Source organism: Rhinopithecus roxellana, chromosome 19 (assembly GCF_007565055.1).
Source record: "Rhinopithecus roxellana isolate Shanxi Qingling chromosome 19, ASM756505v1, whole genome shotgun sequence".
Classification (NCBI taxonomy): Eukaryota; Metazoa; Chordata; class Mammalia; order Primates; family Cercopithecidae; genus Rhinopithecus; species Rhinopithecus roxellana.
Window position 1 is genome coordinate 63911134 of NC_044567.1, and position 26968 is coordinate 63938101.

Here is a 26968-nt window from a genome sequence, read left to right on the forward strand (position 1 = left end):
GAAAGCTCTTCTCTGGGGAGTTTTATTTATAACCTGGGAGTGAAGCCTTGTCCCTGCAAGACCCCCAGAAGTGTGTGGGGCTCAGAGGCTCCCAGGACTTTGTTATGAGTATTTAGGGAACCAGCTGGGGCAGCAACTGGCTGCCAGGGTCTTCTTGGGCAATCAGCTTGGGAACGAGAGCAGGTCGGGACAGGGCTGTGCAGAGCATGGGGCTTCAAGGCTGGGCTGAGGATGGGACCTGCAGATTCTCCAGGACTTCCAAGTTGCCCCAGTGTTAAGAATACCCGTGCACAGTGCCGGGGGATGTCAGTGCTGGGGCAATGTCCGGCTTCAAGGACATCGGTGACTGCTGCTTCCCTGGGACCCTTGAGTGTCAGGAATGTCCCCTTGGCCAGAGGCCCCAGGACGGGTCTCCTAAGAAACACAGGAAGCAAGACCGAGCTTGGCACAATTGAACTTTCTAGCACCACCCAATGCCAATGAGGAAGAAAGGAGGTGGTTGCAGGCTTGAATCAAACAGTTAGATTTCACCCACTGGCTGAAGACAGGAAAGTGGCCTCATTAGGAGATGGGCTGGGCCACGTTAGGTGCCACCAGACATGTTGGGGTGGGGAGGTTGAAGGCTAAAACAGCCCTTTCTCTGAGTCTGGGACGGCTCCTTCCCGGGTCCTGACCGCTGCCCCTGCCCTTCCAGGTCAGTGATTTCCTCCGCGGTGGCTCCACACTGGGCCTGAGAAGGTTAATGGAACAGGAAGGGGTTGGTTGATTAAGAAGTCGGAGGAGGCAAGAGTACCCCCTTACTCCTCTGTCACCTCTTCCCTCCATTTCCCTGGCTTCTTGAACACCAGCTACTCCATGCATCTGCCCACACGACAGGTTGCTGTGTGACTATTAGATGTTTATTTATTTATTTATTTTTGAGACAGAGTCTCGCTGTCACCCAGGCTGGGGTTTCACTGGTACAGTCTCAGCTCACTGCAACCTCCACCTCCCAGGTTCAAGCGATTCTCCTGCCTTAGCCTCCTAAGTAGCTGGGATTACAGGCACCTGCCACCATGACCAGCTAATTTTTTTGTAGTTTTAGTGGAGCCGGGTTTCACCATGTTGGCCAGGCTGGTCTCGAACTCCTGACCTCAGGCAATCCGCCCGCCTCAGCCTCCCAAAGTGCTGGATGTAATCCACGCCTGGATGACTATTAGATATTTAGACAGACAGCCTGTGGTCTCTCTTTGGGGGTTTGTGCCTGTGGGGGCAGGGTACTTTGCAAATGTCATCTCATTCCTGCCGACTGGGAGATGTCCCTGTGTTCCTCTGCATGAACGTCCCATGTCTTGGGCAGGATACAGGCAGAGCTGGGGATGCCTTTTCATTCCATGGCTATTTCCTGAGCACCCACTGTCTGCCAGGTACTGTGCCAGGCACCGGGGATTCAAAGTGAACAAGCCGTAGTCCCCACCCTCAAGGGGTCCATAAGTTCACGAGAGACATGAGGAATAAACAAGAGACAATAACACAGTTGCTCATTCTGTGCTGGGGGACGTCTGGGGTGCTGGGAACCACCACAGAAAGTGTTCCTGTAACAGGAGTGGGGGTGGGGTTCAGGGAAAGCTCCCTGGAGCAGGTGATGCCTAAGAGGGTGGGTGGGCTGTGGGAAGAGGAGTGTCAAAGCCCAGGACGGGACAGAGTGTGAGCTTTATCCTCAGTGCAGTTGGGACCAGGACCTGGGAGGGGCGGGGAGGGATGAGGCTGGGCCTCGTGGGTCCTGAGCCTGAGTCCCGGAGGGCCACTGGAGGGTGTGCGGGGAACAGGGACTCTGAGCTGGGCGGAAGGGCCAGGTGGATGGGGTGGTCGGCTCCCTGGGCATGGCACAGGATATGAGAGCCCACCAGACCTCCACTCCCAAGGCTGAGCATGGCAGGGCCCCCAACGGCTGGGCCTCCTCCCGCGCTATGTATCTTCCTATCCCTCCCACAGGTAGACCCCTACCTACCTTACGAGTACACCTGCGAGGGGATGCTGGAGCGGATCCACGCCTATATCCAGCACCAGGTCAGTGAGCCCTCTAGTCTCTGCCCCAGATCCCGTCAGACCAGAGGAGGGGGCTGAGCCAGGTTCATTGTCTGCCCAGGGACCTGCACCCGTGAAGTCATCCAGCTCCCTGCTCCCTCCTCCAGCCTGTCCAGTCTGTTTTCCCAGAGTTCCCTCAGGGCTGGAGACAGGCAGGCCTGACTGTGGGTGTAGAAAGCAGCACTGCTCGGGGCACCCCTGCCCTGGGCCCAACTTTAGAGCTGAACTCCACGGCACTAACAGAAACACAAAGACTTTCATTCTTAGAAAACAGCGGTTCGAAAGTCGGGTAACTGATTGGGATTTGGTAACTGGGAGGTGAAGATCCCCAGACTGCCCACCCTCCCGCTAAGGATGGCAGTGAGACTGGAGCGGGAGATTGGGATCTCTGCCCTGAGAAACCAAGGACAGCCCCACGGTTTCAAAAGCTTGGCCACCCCAGCCCCGCAAGGGAGCACCCGGGCAGGCAGCTGTCCCAGGAGTACACTCCTTTCTTGCAGGAGTACATGGGTGCTCAGAGTGCCTGGAAGTAGTGGGTGAGGAGGAGGATGTGCCCTATTCCTGGGGAGTCCTGGCCCCCTACTGCATCCTGGTGGGTCCAAGCCACCGTGAGGGCTGCAGGTGGCCCAGATGGAACGTGGCTCTGCAGGTTCCAGGTCTCCAGGGTGATGCCTGGCCTTGGGCTCGGGGGCCTCGGGCAGGTGGCTGTATGGCTGTGAGAAATTTCCACAGATAATGCGTGGCCGCCCTTTCCATCTTGTTGGCCCCACCAATATTAGGGGCCGGGAGTGTCTGGTTCTCCCCTGTCCCTTTATAGATGGGAATACCGAGGCCCCCAGGAGGGAGAGCGTGTTCAGGTGACAGGGTGAGGGTCAGGGCCGTGGCCAGAACCCAGGACTGAACCCAGACAGGAAACTCACAGGAAAGCATTCGCGGGGCCCTCCAACCCCTGGAGTTGAACCCTGCAGGGAGAGCCTCACGGCCAGCCTGGGGCCCTGTCCCTATGGAGGGCAGGGCTCGTGGGCCCCAGGGTAGGAACCCCAGCCTGACCTGAGCATCAAGGCTGCTCCGGAGCAGACAGGATGCAGAGGGCCCTGAATCTAAGTCCTGTTCTGCCATCCAACCCCAAGGCCCTGGGCAGGTGCTGTGACCTCTCAACCTCTGTAATTCCTGTAAGCAATCTGGAGACACGAGTGTCTATGAGAAGTAAATGAAATAATGCAGTTAAAGCTACCCGGTATTCAGTAAGTGCCCAATAGTGGTGGCTCGTACTGGCACGGCAGGGCCACACCTTCAGGTGTCTCCCAGGCACACCTGGGTCACATTTCCCCGCCCTAACACTGCTCTCCTCCTTGCAGGACTTCTGCATAGCTCCAGGCCCTGCGCTACCAGGGGCCCACACCCCGCAGAGCCCCTTTGTCCTGGCCCCCAATGCCACCCACCTCGAGTGGGCTCGGAACGCCAGCTTGGCCCCTGCGGCCTGGCCCCCCGCACGCTCCCTGCGGGCCTGGCTGGCCACACCTGGGAAGGCCTGCACTGACACCTGCCTGGACCACGGGTTGATCTGTGAGCCCTCCTTCTTCCCCTTCCTCAACAGCCAGGACGCCTTCCTCAAGTGAGTGTGCCCCCCACCCAGCCCCTATCCTCACCGGCCCAGCCGGGCTCACTGAGAGCTCTCACACCCAGAACCGGCCCTCAGCCCTGCCAGTGGGGAGGATTTAAGGCTTTCCAATGAGTCAGGAAGGATCCAGAAGGGATCCTTCAGGCCATTATCCAGGTCACTGCTGCCCTACTCTTGGCCAAGCCCTAAACTACCAGGGAAAGCTCCTTCCAGTGCTTGCTGTCTTCCACCCACTCAGACGCCTACACAGCCTATTTGGGCATTGTCCTGTCCCAGACCATGAAAGCTGTCCTGGGTGCTCTTCCTACTGGGGCTGCCTGAGTCCCCAGCCCCTCCAGGCCAGGCCCCTCTCTTCTCCAGGGGTTCCTGGGTAGCACGTGGGATAAAGGAGCCGTAACACATCTCCTTACCCAGTCTGGGATGGGGATGGGTCAGAGAAGTGGGGCAGGCAGGACTAGGCTGGGGGCAGCCCCTACCCTGCCCCAGCCCTTCTGCCCAAGTGACCAACGCTGAGTGACGATGCTGTGTGTTGCCTGCCAGGCTGCAGGTGCCCTGTGACAGCACTGAATCGGAGATGAACCACCTGTACCCGGCCTTCGCCCAGCCCGGCCAGGAGTGCTACCTGCAGAAGGAGCCCCTGCTTTTCAGCTGTGCCGGCTCCAACTCCAAGTACCGCCGGCTCTGCCCCTGCCGCGACTTCCGCAAAGGCCAGGTGGCCTTGTGCCAGGGCTGTCTGTGAGTCCACCTCTGCCGCCCTGCCTGGCACCCACGCTGGCTCTCTCCTGCCGTGGGAGAAAGCACCAGCAGGTTCTGAGCTCGGGCTGCTTGTCCTTCTCGCAACCCCTCCAGGCCTGAGCTTCCTTCCTTAGCCAGGAAGCTGGCAGAGGAGAGCTGTGCACAGGAATAGGAGGAGGCAGCACGCTGAGCCCCTGGGACCTCCTAGGCAGGCTCCTGGTTCTCTCCTGGGGACTCACGGCAGCATCATGGCCGAGAAGATGTCGGACTACTCGGAGTCCTCATGGCCCAGGAGCAGGTGGTCAGAGGCCCCTGGCTTTGTGCAAGGCCAGATCTGGGCCAGGTGGCGAAAGGGGCCTAGTCATTCTTGGGCCCAGGATGGGGCCTCTGGACTTGCAAGGGAGAGGAGCAGGGACCAGACTGCCCAATGGTCCCTGAAGGGTCCAAGGAGGGGCCCTCCCCATGGCCCTGGAGAGCAGGCCTGGGTGGTACCTGCTCCAGGCAGGGAAACTGGGGGCTCGCCCTCCTCCTGTGAGGGGAGCCAGGCACACAGGGCCCATTGGTGTTTGGGATGTGGACAGAGGGGCAGGGGGCTGGGAGAAGGCTAAGCTGAGGAGTCCTGATTGTGCCTCCCCTTAGCCCCTTCCCTCCCGATTTCCCGATTCCCCCACCCTCCCTCTACACTTGAGGACCACAGTTGGGGGTGCAGGAACCACCCAAACCCTAGCTGAATTGTTTCTCTCTCCTGCTTGTTCCAACCCTTTTCACTCTGGGCGTCTCCCAAAACCCATCCTGGCATGACCTGTGACTGACTCCAGACGGTGGATTTGTTCCAAAGCCTCAATCCCTACCCCCTCCAAGGGGCAGATTTCCACCCCAGCCTCAGAGAATGGGCTCTGGGACCCCGCCCGGGGGTGGCCTTCATGCACCAGGCACTTCCACAGGTGCTGACTCCCCAACTCCCCAGCATCTTTTGCAGACGTGGGCTTGGGATGGAGCCTCAGCCCCATGGTACGCCCTGCCCAGTTTCCAGTTGCCCTGTGTGCTTACCCCAGATAACCTCCCAGCCCACCAGTGCCGAGTCCTCGTCCCTACCTCCAGCTTCCTCCGGCCTCAAACCGCCTCCAGATCTAGCCGTCCTTCTCCGAGTGGCATGCCTGCCCCAGGATGCCCCCCTCTCCCCCCATGCCCAGAGCCCCGCCTGCCTCAGCGGGTCAGGCCTTCAGAACACTGCCACCCACCCAGTTTTATAATCCTGCTCCCACCCACCAACCTAGGCCTGCTCCTCCGCCCTTCCCAGGAGGCAGCCCCGGGATGCTGAGAGTTGGTGGAGGGGCCAGGCCAGACACTTCCCACGGGAGTCCCCTCCAGACACGGCTGGCCCCTGCAGCCGCAGAAACCACGATGGCAAAAAAAAAAAAAAAAAAAACTCATTGGTTCCCAAGGACTAACCTGTGGGGGAAAGCAATAGAGACACTCTTTTTCTCTCTTTTTTTTAAAGATTTATTTCTTGAAATAATAAATATTTTATTGGGATGTGAGATGCAGAAGAGGAACTGTGCTGATTCTCATCTTCCTGCGGCATCCAGCGCTCGCCCAGAGCGGAGGGCAGATGGCCGGGGTGCCCGGGCTCTGCTCCGTGTCAGTTGGGGCCCATGGGGCGCTAGGCCTGCAGAGCTGGGTGCTGTCTGCTTCAAGCCGCCCAAAGGAAGTCCATGCTGATGGCAGAGACCCAGGGTCTCTTAGCTGTCCCAGAGCTGTGACTGCAGGCACCCTGACAAGCAGTGGCGAACTCAGTCATGTTCACCTCAGGCTGGCCTCCGCCTGCCTCCAGCTGGCTGTGACAGTGGCAGCATGAGGTCAGAGAACACAAATCCATTTTGGTAAGAGCCTGAGCCATATAATGAGAAAACGAGCCAGTGTTTACTGCCTCAGGCACTGGGCTGAGAGTTTGTCCCATGCTTGAGTTGTCATTTCATGCACTCAGCTACCCTAGCAGGTAAGTGCTATTGTATTAATATTTCCACTTTACAGCAGGAGGCACAGAGAGTTCAAGTAACTTGTCCAAGGTCACACAGCTTGTAAGCAGAGAGGTGGGATTTGCTATAAAATGGGGATCATTTTCAAGTCATGGTGAGGAGCAAATGGCTGGATAGAGTGACAGCCTGGCATGGTGACCCTGCATGCATGGTCTTTGCTCCAGCCTTTTTTTTTTTTTGAGACGGAGTCTCGCTCTGTCACCCAGGCTGGAGTGCAGTGGCATAATCACACCTCACTGCAACCTCCGCCTCCTGGGTTCAAGCGATTCTCCTGCCTCAGCCTCCTGAGTAGCTGGGACTACAGGTGCCCACCACCACACCTGGCTAATTTTTGTATTTTTACTAGAGACAGGGTTTCACCATGTTGGCCAGGCTGGTCTCAAACTCCTGACCTCAGGTGATCCACTCACCTCAGCCTCCCAAAGTGCTGGGATTACAGGCATGAGCTACCGTGCCCGGCCTTCGCTCCAGGTTTTATGTGATCCTATATTTGAGTCGCTGCACAATCAGGGCCTTCCTTCCAGCCACGAGTTCTCCACTGGGGCAGTTTTGTTCCCTGGAGGACAGCTGGCACTGTTTTGGATTGTTGTGACTTGAGGCAGGGATAGCATGCTATTAGCCTCCAGTGGGGTAGAGTCCAAGGATGCTGGCAGCATCCTCCAGTGCACAGGACAGCCCCACGACACAGGAAGATCTGGCCTGGAGCGTCAGCAGCGCCAAGCTTGACACACCCTGTTCCAGGCCAGTGGTTCTCAAATTTTGGCATGCGTCAGAGTCACCTGATTCCTGAGCTTACTGAAACACAGGTTGCTGGGCCCCGCCCGAAGAGTTTCTGATTCAGCAGGTCTGGGGTGGGACCCTGGGATTTGAGTCTTTAATAAGCTCCAGGTGGGTGGGAGGATTGCTTGAGCCCAGGAGTTTGAGACCAGCCTGGGCAACATAATGAGACCTTGTTTCTACCAAAAAAAAAAAAAAGAAGAAAGCCAAGGTTGGTGGCATGCACCTGTGTTCCCAGCTACTCAGGAGGCTGAGGTGGGAGGATAGCTTGAGCCTAGGAGTTTGAGGCTGCAGTGAGCCATGATTGTGCTACTGCACTGTAGCCTAGGCAACAGAGCAAGACCTTATCTCAAAAAAAAAAAAAGCCAGGCATGGTGTCTCACATCTGTAATCCCAGCACTTGGGAGGCCGATGCTTGAGTTGGAGACCAGCCTGGGTAACACAGACCTCATCTGTCTAAACAAAAACAAAAACAAAAAAAAACACTGGGTGCTGCTGCTGCTACAGGGGGCCAGGGCCCACACTTTGAGAACAGCTGGTCTAGACCAAGCAGGTACTAGAAGGTATTTCAAACATGAGAGTACCAATAACTCAATGCCAGTTTTTAATTAACAGTGACTGTGGCCATTTCCTTGTTCCAGCATGTAATGCCAGGTGAGAGTCCTCATACAACCAAATCCGCTCACAGAGATCAAAGCCACAGGCCATCAGAATTCCTCCTGTCCCCTCATTTTACAGATGGAGGCCCAAAGAGACCAGAGGTCTGGTCCATATCGTACAGCTGGAGGAAAAGCCCAGATCTCAGTCCCTCTCTGTCTCTGCTTCTGTCCCTCTCTGCTATGCTGCTTAAAAGAGGCTGAGAAAAAAACAGCCGAGCCAGGCATTTTCCATGGTCTTGTCCAGCAGGAGGCGGGTAGGGCTCAGAAACCTGGCCAAGGCCTTTTAGGAACTGAGCCTAGTTAGAAAAAAAAAAAAAAATGTCCAGGTGCGGTGGCTCACGCCTGTTTTCTCAGCATTTTGGGAGGCCAAAGTGGGAGAATCTGAGGTAGAAGGATCACTTAAGCCCAGGAATTCAAGCAACATGGCAAGAACCCATCTCTACAAAAATTGTTATTATTTTTATTTTTTTGAGATGGAGTCTCACTCTGTCACCCAGGCTGGAGTACAGTGGTGTGATCTCGGCTCACTGCAACCTCCGCCTCCCGGGTCTGAGCAATTCTCCTGCCTCAGCCTCCCGAGTAGCTGAGATTGCTAGGATTACAGGCACCTGCCACCATGCCCGGCTAATTTTTTGTATTTTTAGTAGAGACAGGGTTTCACCATGTTAACCAGACTGGTTTCAAACTACTGAGCTTAGGTGATCCACCCGCCTCTGCCTCCCAAAGTGCTGGAATTACAGGCATGACCCACTGCACCCAGCCTACAAAAATTATTTAAAAATTAGCTAGTGTGGTGGCAAGTGCCTGTGGTCCCAGCTACTCGGGAGGCTGAAGTGGGATGATCGCTTGATTACTTGAGCCCGGGAGGTCCAGGCTACAGTGAACTGTGATTGTGTCGCACCACTGCACTCTAGCCTGAGTGACAGAGTGAGACCCTGTCTCCAAAAAAAGGACTTTAGTTTTTTGAGCAGTTTTATGTTCACAGCAAAGTTGGGTGGAAAGTACAGAGATTTCCCATATGCTACCTCCCCCACATACACAGGCCACCCCCACCATCTACATCCCCTACCAGAGTGGTCCATGCATTCCAATCTATGAGCCTACACTGACATCATCAACCAAACACAGTTCACATTGCAGCTCACTCCTGGTGCTGTGTATTCTACGTGTTTTGACAAATCTTGAATGAGATGTATCTGCTATTACGGTACCATACAGAGTGGTTCCATTGCCCTAAAAATCCTCTGTGCTCCCCCTATACATCCCTCCCTCCTTCTAACCCTGGAAAACCACTGATCTTACGACCATTTCCACAGTTTTACCTTTTCCAGATCATCAGGTAGTTGGAGCCCTTACAGTCTGTAGCCTTCTCAGATTGGCTCCTTTCCCCTAGTAACATGCATCTAAGATTCCTCCGCATCTTCGCATGGCTTGATGCCTCATTTCCATTTAGCCCTGAATAATATTCCATTGTCTGGATGGATCACAGTTTGTTTACAGATTCACCTACTGAAGGACATCTTGGTTGCCTCCAAGTTTTGGCAGTTCTGAATAAAGCCGCTATAAACGTTCACGTCCAAGTTTTTGAGTGGAATCCATTTTCTTTTCTATTTTCTTTTTTGCTTATAACAATCATAGTCATTTGTTTTGCTCACAGATCTGCAATTTGGGCAGGGCTTGGTGGAGGTAATTTGTCTCTGCTTCACGTGGCATCAGCTGAGGTGGCTTGCCCGGAGGCTGGAGAATCACTTCCAGGACAGCTCACTCATGTGGCTGACAAGTTGGTGCTGTCAGCTGGGGAGCTCAGCAGGGGATTTGGGCTGGGGCCCGTGGTTCCCATCCATGTGAGCCTTTCCAAGGACTCTTGTGCTTCCTTGCAGCATGGTGGCTGGGTTCCCAGAGTGAACATGCCAGGAGAACAAGGTGGAAGTGAAAGGCATTTTTTTTCTTTTAACTAGCCTTGGAAGCCACACGCTGTCGATGCTGGCATACTCTATTGGTCGAGGGAGACACAAAGCCCCTCCTGCTGCAGTTCATGAGGAGGAAACATAGATGCCACCTCTCAATGGGAGGGGTGTCAAAGTCACAGTAGAAGAAGCGCTCATGGAATGGGATATAGTGTTGCCTCTATCTTTGGAAAATATCATCTGCCAAAGATGCATCTTGGTCTTCCAGCATTTCTGGACGGTTGCCCTCATCTGGTCCAAGATGGCTCCCTTCTAAGGCCTCATTCCATCCAATGAAAGAGAAAAAGGAGAGGGGGAGTCAGCTCATGCCACTTCTGATTGTGCTGCATTGGCCAGAGCTTAGTCACATGGCCATACCTAGGTTTACCGGTTTATTGTAAAGGATTTTGCAAAGGATACAGATGTGTAGGGCGAGGTATGAGGGGGGCGGAGGACATGGAACTTCCGTGCCCTCCCTGGATGGCCACCTTCCAGGAACCTCCACATGTGCAGCTGTCCAGAAGCTCCTGGACACAATTTCCAACTAATTCAGGTAAATGCCAAGGAACATGATTGCTGCATCATATGGTAAAAGTACCTTTAGCTTTGTCAGAAACTGCCAAGCTGTGTTCCAAAATGGCTACAGCATTTTGTATTACCAGCCCTGAATGAGAATTCCTGTGTTCCACAGCCTCACCAGCATTTGGGGTTGTCAGTGTTTTGGATTTGGGCCATTCTGATAGATGTGCAGTGGTATCGCATTGCTGTCTTAATTTGCATTTCCCTGATGACATATGATGTGACATATATATTTCTTTGCCATCTGTGTGTCGTCTTTGGCGAGGTGTCTGTTCAGGTCTTTTGCCCTTTTTTTAATTGAGTTGTTTTCTTATTGCTGAGTTTTAATAGGTCTTTATATATCAGCCTACTTTTGAATCCTGTCTGAACTTTTAAATGAAGCTGGAGGGGCTGGCAGTAGAGGGAGAGAAGTTGAGAATTAGAAAGAATTTGCAGCCCAGATGTCAGTGCCAGGCAGAGCTGTGGCTCCCATGCCTGCCTCTGAAGTTGGCCACGCCTCCTTCAGCCCTGGCCCAACTCTGAACAGTGGAGGGAAAGGCAGGCACGGGCTGGCCTCAGCACCACCCTGCCAGGTGACCACCCCCTCCCCACTCACAGGTGAGGAAACAGGTGTGATGAAGTCCCTCAGCCTGTGGGACTCACCTGAGGAGCCAATTAAGCCAAAAACCAAAATATCTAGGCAGGGCCAGGCATGGTGGCTCACGCCCACAATCCCAGCACTTTAGGAGGTCGAGGCGGGCAGATCACTTGAGGTCAGGAGTTCAAGACCAGCCTGGCCAACATGCTGAAACCCCGTCTCTACTAAAAATACAAAAATTAGCTGGGCATGGTGGTGCATACCTGTAATCCCAGCTACTCGGGAGGCTGAGGCAGGAGAATCACTTGAGCCTAGGAGGTGGAGGTTGAGACTCTATCTCAAAAAAAAAAAAAAAAAATTATTAGAGTCAGGGTCTCACTCTGTCACTCAGGCTGGAGCTCTCAAACTTCTGGGCTCAAGCAATCTTCCCACTTCAGCCTCCTGAGTAGCTGGGGCCACAGGCGTGTGTCACCAAACCTAATTTTTTTTTATAGAGATGGGTGTGTGGAGGGGGTCTCACTATGTTGTGTAGACTTGTGTCAAACTCCTAGGCTCAAGCGATCCTCCCACCTCGGCCTCCCCAAGTGCTGGGATTACAGGCGTGAGCCACCGCACCCAGTTGGCATCCGAGTTTCATAAAGCACTCCTCTGTGTGTCTAATGTGGTTCTGCTGTGAACCACTGCACTCACCCATCGTACCTGGCCAGCTCCTCTGCAGCCCTCGTGGCTTTGCCCTCCAAGGAGGGAGAGGAGGTTGAGTACCAACTCGGGGAGGCCTCATTTGAAGCCTTGGCCTCCAGCCCCAGCACGTGAGTTGACGCAACTTCTCTTGCAGCCCAGGGTCCACTAGGCTGAGCCCAGTGGAGGAAAAGGCGGGGGGTCCAGCTGGACCTGGGGGCAAAGGATGGTCCTGAAGTTCAAGGGCAGGAGAAATAACATGAGTGGGAGGCTGGTAACGAGTTCCATCCCCCAGTGCCAGGAAAGCTGGAAGGCAGCAGAGGGGACAGGGTCCCAGGTCCCAGCAGGCCTGTAAGAGGCCAGCTGCCTGTGGAGGTCCAGGAGGCAGTCCCTACCCTGGGTTCTTCTCTTGGCAGCCAAGGCACCCTCTTAACTGGGCCTGGCGGGGCTGGAGGCCGAGCAGCTAGACCTGGTGGACCTGCCTTCCCTGTGCTCTGGCCCTGCAGCTGCCCCAGCTCCCTTGGCTGACTTAGAAGGCTCCCAAAGACTCCGTATGTTCCCTAACCCCACCTTCCCACGCCCTCCCCTGGGGAAGATCTGACCTCTGGGGGTCAAGAGCAGTTTGGGGTCTCAAAAAAGAGGTCCGCAGGGTTTAGGTTTATCCACTCCTTTCTGCCTGGCCACGCTGGCTCATCCATGTATTGGCCTGGCACTCTCTAAAAGAGAATCCATGTATTCCCTTAATGGGGGCGGGGGTCCTCTTTTCAGGACTGTGCTAGGGAGAGGCTGCCCTGCTCATCCTTGGCTGTGCAGGTGCAGACCCCGCCACCCCATCCCGACAAGCCCGGCTCGGAAGGGAAGATGGGGTGAAAGCCCTGTCACGGTCCTCGCAACAGCACCGAGCTCCTCGCCGGGCTGGCACCCGGCGCCCAACCTGCTGCTGCAGAACTTCCTCTTAGTTTGCATTTCAGCTTCCTCCTCTGTAGAATAAGGGACATCATCCTGGGACACAGGTGTTTTGAGGACTAAAGGAGGTAAGGCAGGTAAGATTCCAGGTGCTGCCTCTGCGATGAGGTGGCTGTTGATGACTACAAGACACTCAGCTGCTCCCAGGAGCCGCACTGTCTCCAGGGGCAAGGAGCTGCCGCCCCTCCTGGCAGGACAGCACAGTAAGGCTCAAGTGGTCCCCGGTTCCCAGCCTGCTGCCACCCAAGATTAGAAACCCCAAACCTGGGGGGGCCTTCTCCTCACTGCAGCTGCTGGAGGGGTGGCTGTCCTTGGGCAGCACAACACAGAAGATGCTGTGGGTTGAATTATGTTTCCCCACAAGAGATGCATTGAAGACACCCCTGGTGCCTGTGAATAGGAGCTTACTTGGAAATAGGGTGTTTCCAGATGTTCATCAATTTGAGAGGAGGCCAGACTGGATTAGCGTGGGTCCTAAGTGCAATGATTGGTGTCCTTATCAGAAGAGGACCCAGGGACACACAGGGAGAAATCCCTGTGAAGACAGAGGCAGAGATCAGAGCCTTGCAGCTGTCCCAGCAAATACTAAGGACTGCTGGTGACCGCCGGAAGCTGGGAGGGCAAAGAAGGACCCTCTCTAGCACCTTCAGAGGGAACACGGCCCTGCTGGCACCCTGATGCTGGACTTTGGGCCTCCAGAACTGTGAGGAAATATACTCCTGTGGTTTTAAGCCACAGCTTGTGGTAAGTTACTATAACAGCCACGGGAAGCTCATACAGAAGGGTCAGATTTCTGCCTTTGAAGATAATAACAGAGGCCGAGCCACGCATCCTGACTCAGGAGTTAAACGCCCCCCCCCCCCGCCCCCCGGTCAGGCTGCTGGCTCCAGTGTGCAGCCCGCTTTATCTTTTCGCAGAAAATCAAAGTGTTTGCTGAAGAAAAGCCTCGAAGGAAAAAGAACGCAGCCCCCCAGGGATCCAGACCAGTCCCCCTGCCCCAAATAAACACAGACCTTCAGGGCACCTGGGGTGCAGAATCCAGGCCCTTACAGCAGGAGACGGGGGTGGTCCTCAAGCCTGACTTTTCAGGTTGATTCTGCGCTCCTCTGGGACTGGCCCCTCTCAGTCGAGTCAGCCTGAGATCATCTCCCTCTGAGTCTCAGCTAAAAATAGTCCAGGCTCCGACGTCTGCATATATTTGAATATTGGGCTCAAGGGACCATGATTCTGGGGAAACGGTGCAGTTGGTTCCCCCTGATGTTGGGGCGTGAAGCCAACAGAGCACGTTCTCCCCATTCAACTGTCAGCTCTCACAGCTACCTAGCCCTGACCACCAGCCGCCTCTTCCTTAGAGAACCTTTGCGGCGGGAGGGGGGGGTCTTCTCCAGCCTAGGGCCCCATGGAGCAGCCCAAAGCTGGGTGGGATTTGGTTTTTGGAGTGCTGAGAGTTTCAGGCTGGGGTCTCAGCCCTGGGAGGGCTCCTTGGGCCCACAGAAGATACCCCTGGCCCCCATGGCTCCCCCAGCCCCATGCTGGTGCCCACCCAATCCTTGGACCTCTGAAGGTGGAGGGTGGGTAGAGACTACGAATCCCCCGGCCTTGTCTCAAGCCAGATTTAGACACCCTCACTTTCGCCTCTTTTCCCTCTCCCCATCACCATCTGTTCAGCAAACATTCTGTCAGGAGCAGTGCTTGGTAAGGCACTAGGCCTGGAGGGTACAGTCTCCTGTCTAGTGGCTGAGTCCTGAGCCCCTGTGTCCAGGGCTGGGACCTGCTGGGGACTCAAGCGGGCTTCCTGAATCTGCTGGTGCCTAGTTTTCATCAGCTCTGGAGACCGCTCTGCCAGTATCTCCGATCTTCTTTCTCCCAATGACAGATCCCCCCTCCCCATCTCACCGTGCTGGGGATGGGTGTTTTCGCCCTGTCCTTCCACAGAGGCCGCAGTCCTGAAGGGGCCTGGCTTTCCGCAGGGGTCTCGATTCTGCCTGTCCATCCCCAAGGCCACACCTCTCGTCTCCATGGAGGAGTCAGAGTCCAAGCCCTGGACCCCAGGACCGGGAAGCCTCAGCCAGCACAGGCCACACTCACGCGGCCACCATATGGTTTTCAGCTCCTGGTTCACTCTGGCCCTTGAGCTTCCCCTCCTCCCTGCAAGCTCATCTCTGCCTTAAGCTGGATGTGATTGCTTGTGGTGGTTCCTTTCCTTTTCTTTGCATTTTCCTTTCCTTTCTCTTCTTTCTTTTCCTTTCTCTTCTTCTCCCCTTCCCTCCCCTCTGCTTTTCTTCTCTTCTCTTGACTGAGTCTCGTGCTCTGTCACTCAGGCTGGAGTGCAGTGGCGCGATCCTGGATCACTGCAACTTCCACCTCCTGGGTTCAAGCAATTCTCCTGCCTCAGCCTCTTGCGTAGCTGGGGTTACAGGCGCCCACCACTCCTGGCTATTTTTTTGTATTTTTAGTAGAGATAGGGTTTCGCCATGCTGGCCAGGCTGGTCTCGCACTCCTGACCTCAAGTGATCTTGGTCTTGGCCTCCCAAAGTGCTAGGGTGACAGAGGCACAGCGCCCGGCCGGTTCCTTTTATTTTCTGGTGTTTCATAAAGAAAGGCTACGCAGTTCCCGTGCCTGACATAGGACGAAGTTGTTAACCTTCCCAGAGGTGCTTTCGTGTAAAGAGTGACTTCTCCTCTGGGATATGATAAAGAACGTGGGCCATGGAGCCAGACAGCCCCGGGGTCAAACCCTGTCTTGGGCCCCCATATCTAGCTGTGACCCACAGAGTTTATGTCTCTGAAATTTTGTTCCATCACCAGGTTAAATACCACCGTGTTGGAAACAAATGGCCACAAATTTAGTGGCATAAAATAACACAATATATCTTACAGTCCTGAACATCAGAAGTCTGGAACGGCCCTCACTGGGCTAAAATCAATGTGTCAGCAGGGCTGCCTGCATCCCTCTTGGAGGCTGTAGGGGAGAATCCATTTTCTTCCTCTTCTGTTTTCTAGAGGCTGCCTGCACTCCCTGGTTCTCGATCCCTTCTTCCATCTTTAGAGCCAGCAATGACCTGTCAAGTCCTTCCTGTATATCTCATCCCTCTGATGCTGACTCTCCTGCCTCCTTTTTTTTTTTTTTTTGAGACGGGGTCTCATTCTGTTGCCCAGGTGGGAGTACACTGGTATGAGCACAGCTTACTGCAGCCTCTACTTCCTAGGCTCAAGTGATCCTCCCACCTTAGCCTCCAAGGTAGCTGGGACTACAGGTATGCGCCTCCACACCCAGCTAATTGTTATATTTTTAGTAGAAATGGGGTTTGTTGTGTTGCCCAGATTGGTCTCGAACTCCTGAGCTCAAGCGATCTGGCCACCTTGGCCTCCCAAAGTGCTGGGATTACAGGCATGAGCCACTGCACCAGGCCTTCAAATGTTAATCTCATCCAGAAACACTCTCAGAGAAACACCCAGAATGTTTGACCAGTACCTGAGCACCCCATGGCCCAGTCAAGTTGACAGATAAAATTACTCACCATGACCTCCTTTCAGGGAAGGAGTAAATCTCATCACACACACGAAGGTGCTGGGATCAGCTCCCATGAGCTTCCAGAGATGGTTGTTAGATTTTCAGGAATTTTGCAAGCCAGTTGTTAAATTGTTAGTATCTCCAAACTGGCCAGGGTGGGAGTATTACACCATGGAAACTGGCAAGTACTAGAAATCAGGACTTTTTATTTCTTATTTGCATTTTGCCTGTTCTAGACTTTGAATATAAAGATCAGTGTGATCCCTTATACATAGCTATCCTTGGGGCATATATATATATATATATATATAGATATATACCTATATATCTATATATATATAGATTTTTTTTTTGTTTTTTGAGACCGAGTCTTACTCTTTTGCCCAGGCTGGAGTGCAGTGGTGTGATCTTGGCTCACTGCAGCCTTCACCTTCTGGGTTCAAGCGATTCTCTTGCCTCAGCCTCCCTAGTAGCTGGGATTACAGACTCCCGCCACCACACCCGCTAATTTTTGTATTTTTAGTAGAGATGGGGTTTTACCATGTTGGCCAGGCTGGTCTCCAACTCCTGACCTTAAGTGATCCACCCATCTCGGCCTCCCAAAGTGCTGACCTTGGGGTGTAATTTATCACCATTCTTCCCGAGGTTAGTTATGTGCATCAAAGCCTTAAAAACACATGTCCTTTGATCAGGTAATTTCACCTTTAGAAATGTCACTGAGGGGCTGGGCGTGGTGGCTCAAGCCTATAATCCCAGCACTTTGGGAGGCCGAGACAGGCGGATCACGAGGTCAGGAGATCGAGACCATCCTGGCTAACACGGTGAAACCCCGTCTCTACTAAAAAACACAAAAAACTAGCCGGGCGAGGTGGCGGGCACCTGTAGTCCCAGCTACTCGGGAGGCTGAGGCAGGAGAATGGCGTAAACCCGGGAGGCGAAGCTTGCAGTAAGCTGAGATCTGGTCACTGCACTCCAGCCTGGGTGACAGAGCGAGACTCAGTCTCAAAAAAAAAAAAAAAAAAAAAGAAAAGAAATGTCGCCGAGGTAAGTGAATGAGGGTATGGGTAGATATTTATGCAAAAGCCTGTTCATCAGATTTGTTTAGAATAATGAAAAGTGGGAAATGGCCCAGTAGTGAGGAGCTGTAGGACCTGTAGGCCCCTACAGTGGAATATTACAGAACCATGAATAATGAATTGGTAGGCCAGGTGCAGCGGCTTATACCTGTAATCCCAGCACTTTGGGAGATCGAGGTGGGAGGATCACTTGAGTTCAGGAGTTCAAGACCAGCTTGGGCAACATGGCGAAACCCCATCTCTACAAAAAAAAAAAATTACAAAAATTTGTAATTTTTGTGGTGTGGTGGTGCTGTGCCTGTAGTCCCAGGTACTTAGCAGGCTGAGGTGGGAAGATCACTTGAGCCTGGGAGGTTGAGGCTGCAGTGAGCCGAGATCGCGCCCTTGCACTCCAGCCTGGGTAACAGAGCAAGACCCTGTCTCAAAAAAAAAAAAAAAAGAAGAAAGAAATGTTGGATGATTGTTTTGTTTCTGGAGAGCGAGTTTACCAGTTCACCACTGACCACACGTGTCAGGTGTAATGGTGGTAATGGTAATTCTCTTCTCTTCCCCACTTTGCTGAAGACAGAAGTCTTCATTATCCAGTGAAGGAGCTTCCCAAAGGTGAAGTGCCACCCTGGTGGAAGGTTTTTTTGTCTGGTGTGGCCAATGGCTCCTCCAGGCCCTCCTTTCCTCAGCCCTGCCCCACACTCTGGAAGCCCCACCTCAGTCCAGAGTCTCCTGCACCCCAGCCCGGGGCCAGGCGAGCTGGTTGAAGCCAGCACAGGCAGCTCCTCAGAGCCTGCTCATTGAGGATTTGACAGTCAACGTGTGACTTGCGGTCTGAGAGTGGCCCTGCCTCCCCTTGCCACTACTTAAGAAAATAATTCATAATAATTAATGAATAAACTGGGTTTATTGAGAGCCATTTACCACAAAAGGCCTCAGGGTACACTGCACTCAAGCATAATTAAAAGTGGCATCTTTTAAACGTCAATTTGAAATGGAACACTGGCTTGGTTGCCCAGTACAGTCTGGGCCTCTCTCTGATTCCACCTTTGCAGGTGGAGCCTGAGATGATGGGAGGAGGAGGGGAGGTTGGTCCTGAGAGTGAGGGTACAGCCAGAAACCGTGGGGAGGACCTGGAGGAGTGTGGTCCCAAAGATCAGAGTAGGTCTTCAGTCTGAGAGGGCTGGTGCAGCCATGGCCACCAGCAGGGAGGGAACAGGGTGGCCTGGAAGCAGGTGACCATTTGCTACAGAGGGAGAGGATGAAATCCCTGGTGCCAAACTCAGGCCACTTGGCCCCTGCATGCCAGCTGAGTCTAAAGGGAACAGGTTTCCCCTATTAGGCTCAGTGCCCTGTGCTCCTTCCCTGGCCAGGGATGGTGATTCATTCATTCATTCATTCATCAAGAGTTTACTGAGAACCTGCTGCCTGCAAGCACCACTCTGGAGATATAGCTGTGCACGAAAGAAGGTGCCTGCTCTTGGGGAGCTTATAATGCAGTTGGCGGAAGACAGACAATAAACAAATATTTAATACATGTCATAGAGAAACTCATAGCAAGAGGGCGAGGGAGTGTGGAAGGTGGGAAGGTAGTCCTGGGTTTCTAGGGCGATCTCAAGGACATGACATTTGGGCAGGAAGTGAGGGAGTGAGCTAAAGGGAAGAGCATCCAGGTAGCAGGAACAGCCTGTGCAAAGGCCCTGAGGCAGGTGCAAGATGGAGGAAAGAGGCTAGCATGGATGGAGCAGAGCAGGGAGGGTAGAGTGAGGATCAGACTCATTCTCTGTAAGAGTTGCTGAACTCCAGCCCTGTAGGTGGCCCTGGACTTGACCCTCGAGATACAGTGGTAAACATAGCCATCCTCATCCTCAAAAAGCTCAGCGTCTATAGGGAGGGCCCCACCATGGAGAGGCGCTTAGATGGCTGGGGGTGAGGTATGCGGCTCCTGGGGGCTTCTGATTGGCCAGTTGGGAGCACTGACCTGAAAAGCCTGGCCAGGTGTGGTGGCTCACACCTATAATCCCAGCACTTTGGGAGGCCGAGGTGGGTGGATCACCTAAGGTCAGGAGGTCGAGACCAGCCTGACCAACATGGAGAAACCCTGTCTCTACTGAAAATACAAAATTAGCCGGCGTGGTGGCACAAGCCTGTAATCCCAGCTACTTGAGAGGCTGAGGCAGGAGAATCACTTGACCTAGGAGGCAGAGGTTGCAGTGAGCCGAGATTGCGCCATTGCACTCCAGCCTGGGCAATAAGAGCGAAACTCCATCTCAAAAACAAACAAACGAGCAAAAAAAAGCCTGGGCATCCCGACTTACACAAGGGCAGGTGGGGCCTGGAGAGCCCTCCCTCCACATCTCTCACCTCTCAGGAGCCCCCAGTGTGGGCCTGGGAAACAGCTTCACCTTAGCGGCTGTATCCCACTCACTTCCCATCTCTTTCCTACCGGCTTCTCTCCCTGCTGCCCTGGCTGTGGAGACCCCCTCTTCCTGTGGAGACCCCCTTAGAAACCACTGCTGCCCCCAACCCACAACATGAGTCTGGGACTCACCATTGACTCTGGATAATGACTGGGTCCTTCCCTCCTCCTGGGGGAAATGTGCGCGGGCCCCTCCCGGAGGCGAGCTGTCTTCAGCCACGAGCACGTGGACCGTCTGCAGGTGCCCTGCTCCATGTCCCTTGCTGGGAAACCCTATTCACTGGCTCTTGATCTTCCTGTAAAATCAGGGGACACTTATCCCTTGGTATCCCAAATAAGGCTAATGAAAGCTCCACGAGGGTGACATGGTGGAACCCCAATTCCTGCCAGGATCGAGAGAGGTAGTAATCGGGATTAGAAGGTGTCCACAGCTGCAAGAGCAATCTCCCGGCTGTCCCCGAGAGTCCAGGCTGTGGGCTGCAGACCAAACCTTTTCCGCTGCTTCTCATCAGTCAGCCTGTTCCAGGGCCCAGAACAGATGCCGTGTTTGAGGAATCCCACTTTCGGGCAAGGCTGGATGCAGGGCAGGGAACACCTGGATGTGAGGTGGCCTGGCACTGGGTAGGAATACACGAAAAGCAAAGATCAGGCATGGTGGCTCACGCCTGTAATCCCAACACTTGGGAGGACAAGGCAGGTGGATCACCTGAGGTCAGGAGTTTGAAACTAGCCTGGCCAACATGGTGAAATCCCATCTCTACTGAAAACAAACAAACATTAGCCAGGTGTGGTGGCACAGGCCTGTAGTCCCAGCTACTTGGGAGGCTGAGGCAGGAGAATCACTTGAACCTGGTAGGCAGAGGTTGCAGTGAGCCAAGATTGTACCACTGCACTCCAGCCTGGGCAACAGAGCGAGACTCCTTCTCAAAAAAAATAAAAGATAAAAATAAAAATAATAAAAAAAAGAATACAGGCAAAGCAAAGTCTCTTTGACCAGGTTCCTGCCTCTTGGTATCCTGCAATTTCCCTGATGAAAGAAACAAAGCCAGGAAGTAGTGGTGTCAGCCCTCATTTCAGACGCTTTCCAACAGCTGTCTTGGCGGTTGGGATTGTAGGGGTGAAGCTTGCTGAAAATCAGTTGACCAAAGGCAGATGAATAGGAGAAATGGCGTTCACAATTTGTTGTAATGTGCACAGCATGGGGGAATTGTAGAATGATCACCCAGTAACTTGGTGGCTTACAGATACTTATATACCTTTTTTTTTTTTTTTTAATTTTGAGACAGAGTTTCACTCTTGTCCCCCAGGCTGGAGTGCAATGGTGTGATCTCGGCTCACTGCAACCTCCGCCTCCTGGGTTCAAGCAATTCTCCTGCCTCAGCCTCCCAAGTAGCTGGGATTACAGGCACCTGCCACCATGCCCGGCTAATTTTTTTGTATTTTTAGTAGAGACAGGGTTTCGCCATGTTGGCCAGGCTGGTCTCGAACTCCTGACCTCAGGTGATCCGCCTGCCTCGGCCTCCCAAGGTGCTGGGATTCTAGGTGTGAGCTACTGCGTCCAGCACAGATACTTACGGACTTTTCGTCATAGGAGAAAGGAAGGTGGGAAAATGGGGATGATTTCAAGAGAGATGTTTTAAGAGGGTAAATGATTTTCCGGGGGATTCTGTGGGCTTGGAGAACATATAATGGCCTGGGTCAGAGTCTGTTGGGCCCACAGAGCAGTGTGACAAGTCTGCCTAGGTGTGTTGACAGACTGCAGTCTTTCTTCCTGCAATATGAGTTAGTAATGAAAATTCAGGGAAGTGGCTGGGCGTGGTGGCTCACCCTTATGATCCCAGCACTTTGGGAGGCCAAGGCAGGCAGATCATTTGAGGTCAGGTATTTGAGACCAGCCTGACCAACATGGTGAAACCCTGTCTCTGCTAAAAATACAAAAATTAGCCAGGTGTGGTGGTGTGTGCCTGTAGGCCCAGCTACTTGGGAGGCTGAGGCAGGAGAATTGCTTGAACCCGGGAGGCGGAGGTTAGGGTTAGGGTTAGGGTTAGGGCAACAGAGTGAGACTCTGTCTCAAAAACAACAACAACAACAACAACAACAACAACAACAACAACAAACACCTCAGGGAAGGTAATTGCATCCTTCTTTAGCAGGTCTGGTTTCTGGGTAGATAAGGAAACTTCAGAGAACAGCTTCATCCTGTGCTCTGAGAGAGACAGGACTGTGGGGGCGGTCAGGGAGAACTTGAGGCCACCTCATGTCAAAGCGCCATGTTTTGGGGTATCAGTTTCTGGGTCCTGAAAAGGTCTTTGTTTGCCCCCACCCATGCATCCATCCATCCATTAAAAAGTAATTACTGCATGCATATCCTGAGCCAAATACTGTGTTTAAGCTCCCAGGACATAGCTCTTTGTCCCCTCTGCCCCTCGAGAGGGATGGCTCACTTGAAAGTTTAATGCTACAGTGGAATTATAATTATGAAAAACCACACACTGCAATTCAGGTTTAGGATGAAAGTATTAATTTCCTGGTTTTAATTATTCAATAGAAATTAATGAAAATTCAAGAGGAATCTCCAAGGAGCTTCTCTAACTAGCAGAGGTGGGGTGGATCGAGGAGAGGAGAGTGGAGTGGAGTAGAGTGGAGTAGAGTGGGGTAAGCCAGAGGCTGAGGACCCTGCACCTCTGCCCAACCCTGCTCATCTGGGAGCTTTCCCAGGGCGAAGGTACGAGCCTGCTGCATGAACCAAACCTCGAACCAGGACTCAGGCTTGCTCAGTCATTTGGGAGACTGGGGCTGGGGTATGTGTTGAGTTCCATCCCTGCCAGGATGATGCCAGACAGCGGAGAGATGAAGACCCAGCCCTGCCCTCAGGGAGTTCCTGGGTCATTGCAGGGAGACAGACCACACCTGTAGGGCCTGAGCTAAGCCCTGGAGTTCTGGAAATGCCGAGCCAGGCTGCTGGGACGAGGTGGGAGGTGAGGACAGGAAAGGCTTCCCTGAGAAGATGACTGGCAGAGTTCTGAGGGTCTCTCCCTCCTGGGTGAACTGAGAAGCTGCCCTCTGAACAGAGGCAAAGCAACATTTTAAAGCACTGGTGACCATTTGGGGCAGGATAATTTCCCAGCATGATAATGTGTCATTTGTCCTCACTTTAAAAGAATCCAAATTCAGAGCACTCTCGTGCGCTCTCTCTCTCTGTCTCTCTCATCCACCCCTAAGGGCTAGGAGGGTGGAAGATAACATTCTGAGGATGGGACGGCTCTGAGGCTTGGAGAATAGGAGATAGTTTCACTCAATGTCACTTCCCCAGAAAGGAAGCGGGTTGGAGCTTTGAGGGCAGATGATTCGGAGGGTGGGGGAACCTGTGTCCCAGTTCTAGCAGTCTCCCTACAAGGTGACAGGTCCTGAAAAGGGATGGCTGCAAAGGCTGTGATGACCCCAGGAGCTCTGGCCGCAGAAGCCCTGGCAAGGGGCCCCCACACCCAAGCTCAGTGCCAAGGAGGAAGCTTTGGATGGAATGCAATTGATTCCTGCCTCACGGCCAGTTTGGCATCTATTTGTAAATTCATTTCCGCGTTCCTGACTGTCTACTTAGGTATGCTCTTTGAACTCTCCTTTGAACTTGGTTGTGGCACCTTGCGGGCTCCCTCATGAATTAATGAGTCAAATAAAATCATGGGCATTTGTTTGTTCTATTTGATGGAGCCATGATAATTCTTTATAAAAAGTATTCTCTAGCAACGCCTTATAGTCCTAGTAGTGAGAACTACTACAGGCCCCCATGCTAAGAGGAAGAACAGAGGCATAGACACTTGAAGTAGCTTGCCCAAGGTCACACAGCTAGGTGGGGTGGGGCCAGGATTTGGATGCAGCAATCTGGTTCAAAGTCCTTAAAGAGCACTTGAGCTCTGTTATCTGTCAGTCCCCCAAGTAACCCCACAAAATAGGTACTTTATTTTTAGAGACAGATCTCACTCCGTTGCCCTGGCTAGAGTACAGTGGTCCGATCACATCTCACTGCAGCCTCAACCAGGAGGTTGAGGAGCTCAAGTGGCCCTCCCACTTCAGCTTCCTCAGTAGCTGGGACTACAGGTGCACACTACGGGGCCTAACTAATTTTTTTACTTTTTGTAGAGTCGGGATCTTGCTATTTTTCCCAGGCTGGTCTTGAACTCCTGACCTCAAGCGACCCTCCTGCCTCAGCCTCCCAAAGTGCTGGGACTACAGGCAGGAGCCACTCCGCCAGGCAAAATAGGTACACTATTTATGCTCAAGAACGGCAGCACGGAGGTTAAGTAATTCATCCTCTCTCTCACGGTAAGTGGTTGTTTCTATAGTAGGATCACTGTACACTGTGTGGTGGATTTGATGTCTGCACTGAGGGAAAGTGCTGATAGAATATTAACAAAAATCGTGACTAGCATCTGTTGAGCACTTTCTCTTTTTTTTTTTTTTTGAGACGGAGTTTCACTGGTCGCCCAGGCCGGAATGCAATGGTGCCATCTCGGCTCACTGCCACCTCCGCCTCCCAGGTTCAAGCGATTCTTCTGCCTCAGCCTCCTGAGTAACTGGGACTACAGGCGTGCGCCACCACGCCCGGCTAATGTTTTGTATTTTTGGTGGAGACAAGATTTCACCATGTTGGCCAGGCTGGTCTCGAACTCCTGACCTCAGGTGATCCTCCCGCCTTGGCCTCCCAAAGTGTTGAGATTACAGGAGTGAGTCACCGCGCCTGGCCCCTACTGAGCACTTCCTAAGTTCCAGATACTGAGGGAAAGTCTATACCCAGATCATCTCATTTACTCCTAAGTCCCTACAAGGTAGGTAATTTCATTGGCCTATGTTACAGATAGAAAGACTTTGAGGCACCCAGAGGGTGAGCGGCTTGAGGTTTTCTTCCCCTCTGGGTTTATCTGAAGCTGAGCTCTGCCGGCGGACGTGGCCCGTAGCCGTCTGCCCTAAGAACTGGCCTGGACCCCCCAAACACCACCCTTCCCCTCCCGAGGCCCCCCAGCCGCACTTACACCCTGAAGGCGGATCCCTTGACTCCCGAGAGGCTGGCGGTGGAGTGCGCGGCAGGACCGCAGGGCTGATCTCTCCAGCTGGGCTGGGCTTTGGGGACCTCGGCCTTGAAAATCTCCTAATTACCGGTGGGGGCGGAGCCGCGTCTCCAGGGTCTCGGGGAGGGCGTCGGGGGTCAGGGATTGCAGGTGCCCGCAGCCGGCCTCGGTTGTTTACCAGGCACCCGTCACGCTAATTGAAATGTGCCAAATAGCTGCCCGGCGCGGGTCCGAGCCGAGCAGCGGGCTCCGGGTCACCTGCGGTGTTGATGAGGAATTAAAGAGGCAAAAGCGCCGGAGCGGCAGCTTCATTTGCAAGGGAAATGACTTGACGATGCCCTTCATTTGCAGTCTTTCGGCCCAGAGGCTCTGATTAGCTGCGGAGGAAAAGCCCTCCTGTTTTATGCATAAGGAGCTCTGCCTGGAGACCCTCGGCTGCTCACCCGCCCCGGTTCTGCCTTCTCCTCCTCCCAAGCCGGGAAGGAGGAGAGGGGTCCCCAGAGGGCAGGATCCAAGGCTGAAGCCCAAGACCAACCCTTGGTGATGAAAATAGAAATTTCTTGAAGCAAGGCTGCCATAAAGTGGAGTGAGACTCATCGGCGAGGGGGGGAACTGTGCGATCTCCATCCGGGGTCTTCAGGGCAACTGCATGAGCTCAGCCTGCTAAAGCCTGGCAGGCAGCGGGAGCCCCCCTAGGGTTCCGGCCTCTCCACCCAGTGGCTCTGTGCAGCGCTTCCCGCCCGGAGAACCTAGTACCCCCTTCCAGCCCCTCCTGGTGCCACACCTCTGCACCAAGACCCTCTCCCTACCTCCTTGGTCTCTGGCGCTGACTTCCTCTAGGAAAGGGGAGACAATGGGCTAGATGCTTTTGCAAATATTTTCTCTACAATCTCCAATCTTTGTGACAATTACCCTTAAAAGTTAGACCTTACATCCATTTCCTTTCCTGTTACCCACTCCCCCTCCCCCTTCCCTGGACTCCCCGAGTGTTTTTTTTTTTTTTTTTTTTTTTTTTACCACCACCTCCCTTGCAACCCACATTCTCCGCAGCTGCATCTGCCAGGCTGCCAGCTCTGTGAGCCAGCTGTAAATGTGATTAATGCTGAAGGAAGCACTGCTGGCTGCAAGGACGCATCCCTGGCTGGGGCACAGCGCTGGGTCAAGTGGCCAGCTGGGGCTAGGCAGGTGAAGGATTAATCTAGAATCTTGACCAACAATCAGGTGGCTGTTTTTCCCAGACAATGGGTCTGAAGGGGCAGTGCCCAAGGTTCACCCTTGAAAACTCCCAAGGGTCTCAACCCAGTGGCATTGGGAGCGCCTTGGCTAGGGGCCTCTTGAGCCTGAACCCAGGCTTTGGGGCCTGGTTGCCCCTTAGGGTTATTAGATATGAGTTCTACATTTCTTTTCCAAAAATTAATACGTCAGTGTGTTTAATTCTTTGCCTTCTCCTTTTAAACTTAACTGTCTCGTAAAGCAACCTTTTTTGATTGCCTACTCCACCCTGATTCATTTTGATCACCTGCTCCACCCTGACTCCTTCTGATCACCTACTCCACCCTAACTCATTTAATCACTTGCTCCACCCTAACTCATTCAGATTACCTGCTACCTGCTCTGCCCTGACTCCTGCCAAAGCACTCACCCCATCATTCTCTTTAGCCAGTTGGAATTAGTTTAGCCTGTGCAGTCTAACCCTAGCCAATAGGGGAACCACACAGCAGCAGGGGCCACGTGCGTCTGGGATAAGAGCCCCTTCCCCTCCCTTGTCCAAGTGTGCGCTCACCATTGCTCCATCTATAAGGGCGCACCCTTCTGTGGAAGTAAATTGCCTTGCTGAGAATTAAAACAGAAAATTTTATATTCGAGTGCTATTCCTTCTACAGCACTGAAACTTACACAGCGCCATGCCAGGGTGTGGCGGAGGTGGAAGTCCTGTCGCTGTCTATAGCTCACGCTGGCATGAACACATTTCAGACCCAGTTAAAGTCTGGCTCTGTCGCTGACCAGCTGGGTGGTTTGGTCAAGTTCCTTCACCGCCAAGCCTCAGTTTTCTTATCAGAAGAATGGGGATGCAAGTCCCTATATTTAAGGGTTATGGAGAATTGGAGCTGATGTATTTGACCATGGTAGTCCTTCAGTACACAGTGGCTGTCACTTCAAATACTCTTCGTGATACCAATGGGCCTGAGGAGGTGCCCGAATGCCGGTGGGACCTCGACCCCAGCTCTTGACACCATTTTGAGAAGGAATTCAAGGATGAGTCA

General features: G+C 53.3%; 1 protein-coding gene and 1 long non-coding RNA gene across 4 annotated transcripts in view; one reads left to right on the forward strand and one right to left on the reverse strand.

The window, feature by feature from the left end:
- MGAT5B (alpha-1,6-mannosylglycoprotein 6-beta-N-acetylglucosaminyltransferase B) overlaps window positions 1-5976 on the forward strand; it is an 82916-nt gene extending 76940 nt beyond the window's left edge. For both annotated transcript variants that reach the window (XM_010387500.2, XM_010387498.2), the window contains 3 exons: window positions 1975-2049; window positions 3426-3682; window positions 4229-5976. In XM_010387500.2, the coding sequence (XP_010385802.2) occupies window positions 1975-2049; window positions 3426-3682; window positions 4229-4427 (531 nt within the window). In that variant the 3' untranslated portion in view covers window positions 4428-5976. The remainder of the gene's footprint in view (window positions 1-1974; window positions 2050-3425; window positions 3683-4228) is intronic.
- An 80-nt stretch (window positions 5977-6056) lies between these two features.
- LOC115894713 lies at window positions 6057-24983 on the reverse strand. 2 transcript variants are annotated; one of them, XR_004054849.1, is made up of 3 exons: window positions 24669-24983; window positions 19774-20024; window positions 6057-6141 (listed from the first exon to the last, which is right to left on the reverse strand). It is a non-coding gene; the product is annotated as an uncharacterized LOC115894713 (long non-coding RNA). The 2 variants fall into 2 exon arrangements; XR_004054850.1 differs by lacking the exon at window positions 6057-6141 and adding an exon at window positions 18617-18922.
- Between the last annotated feature and the right edge of the window lie 1985 nt (window positions 24984-26968).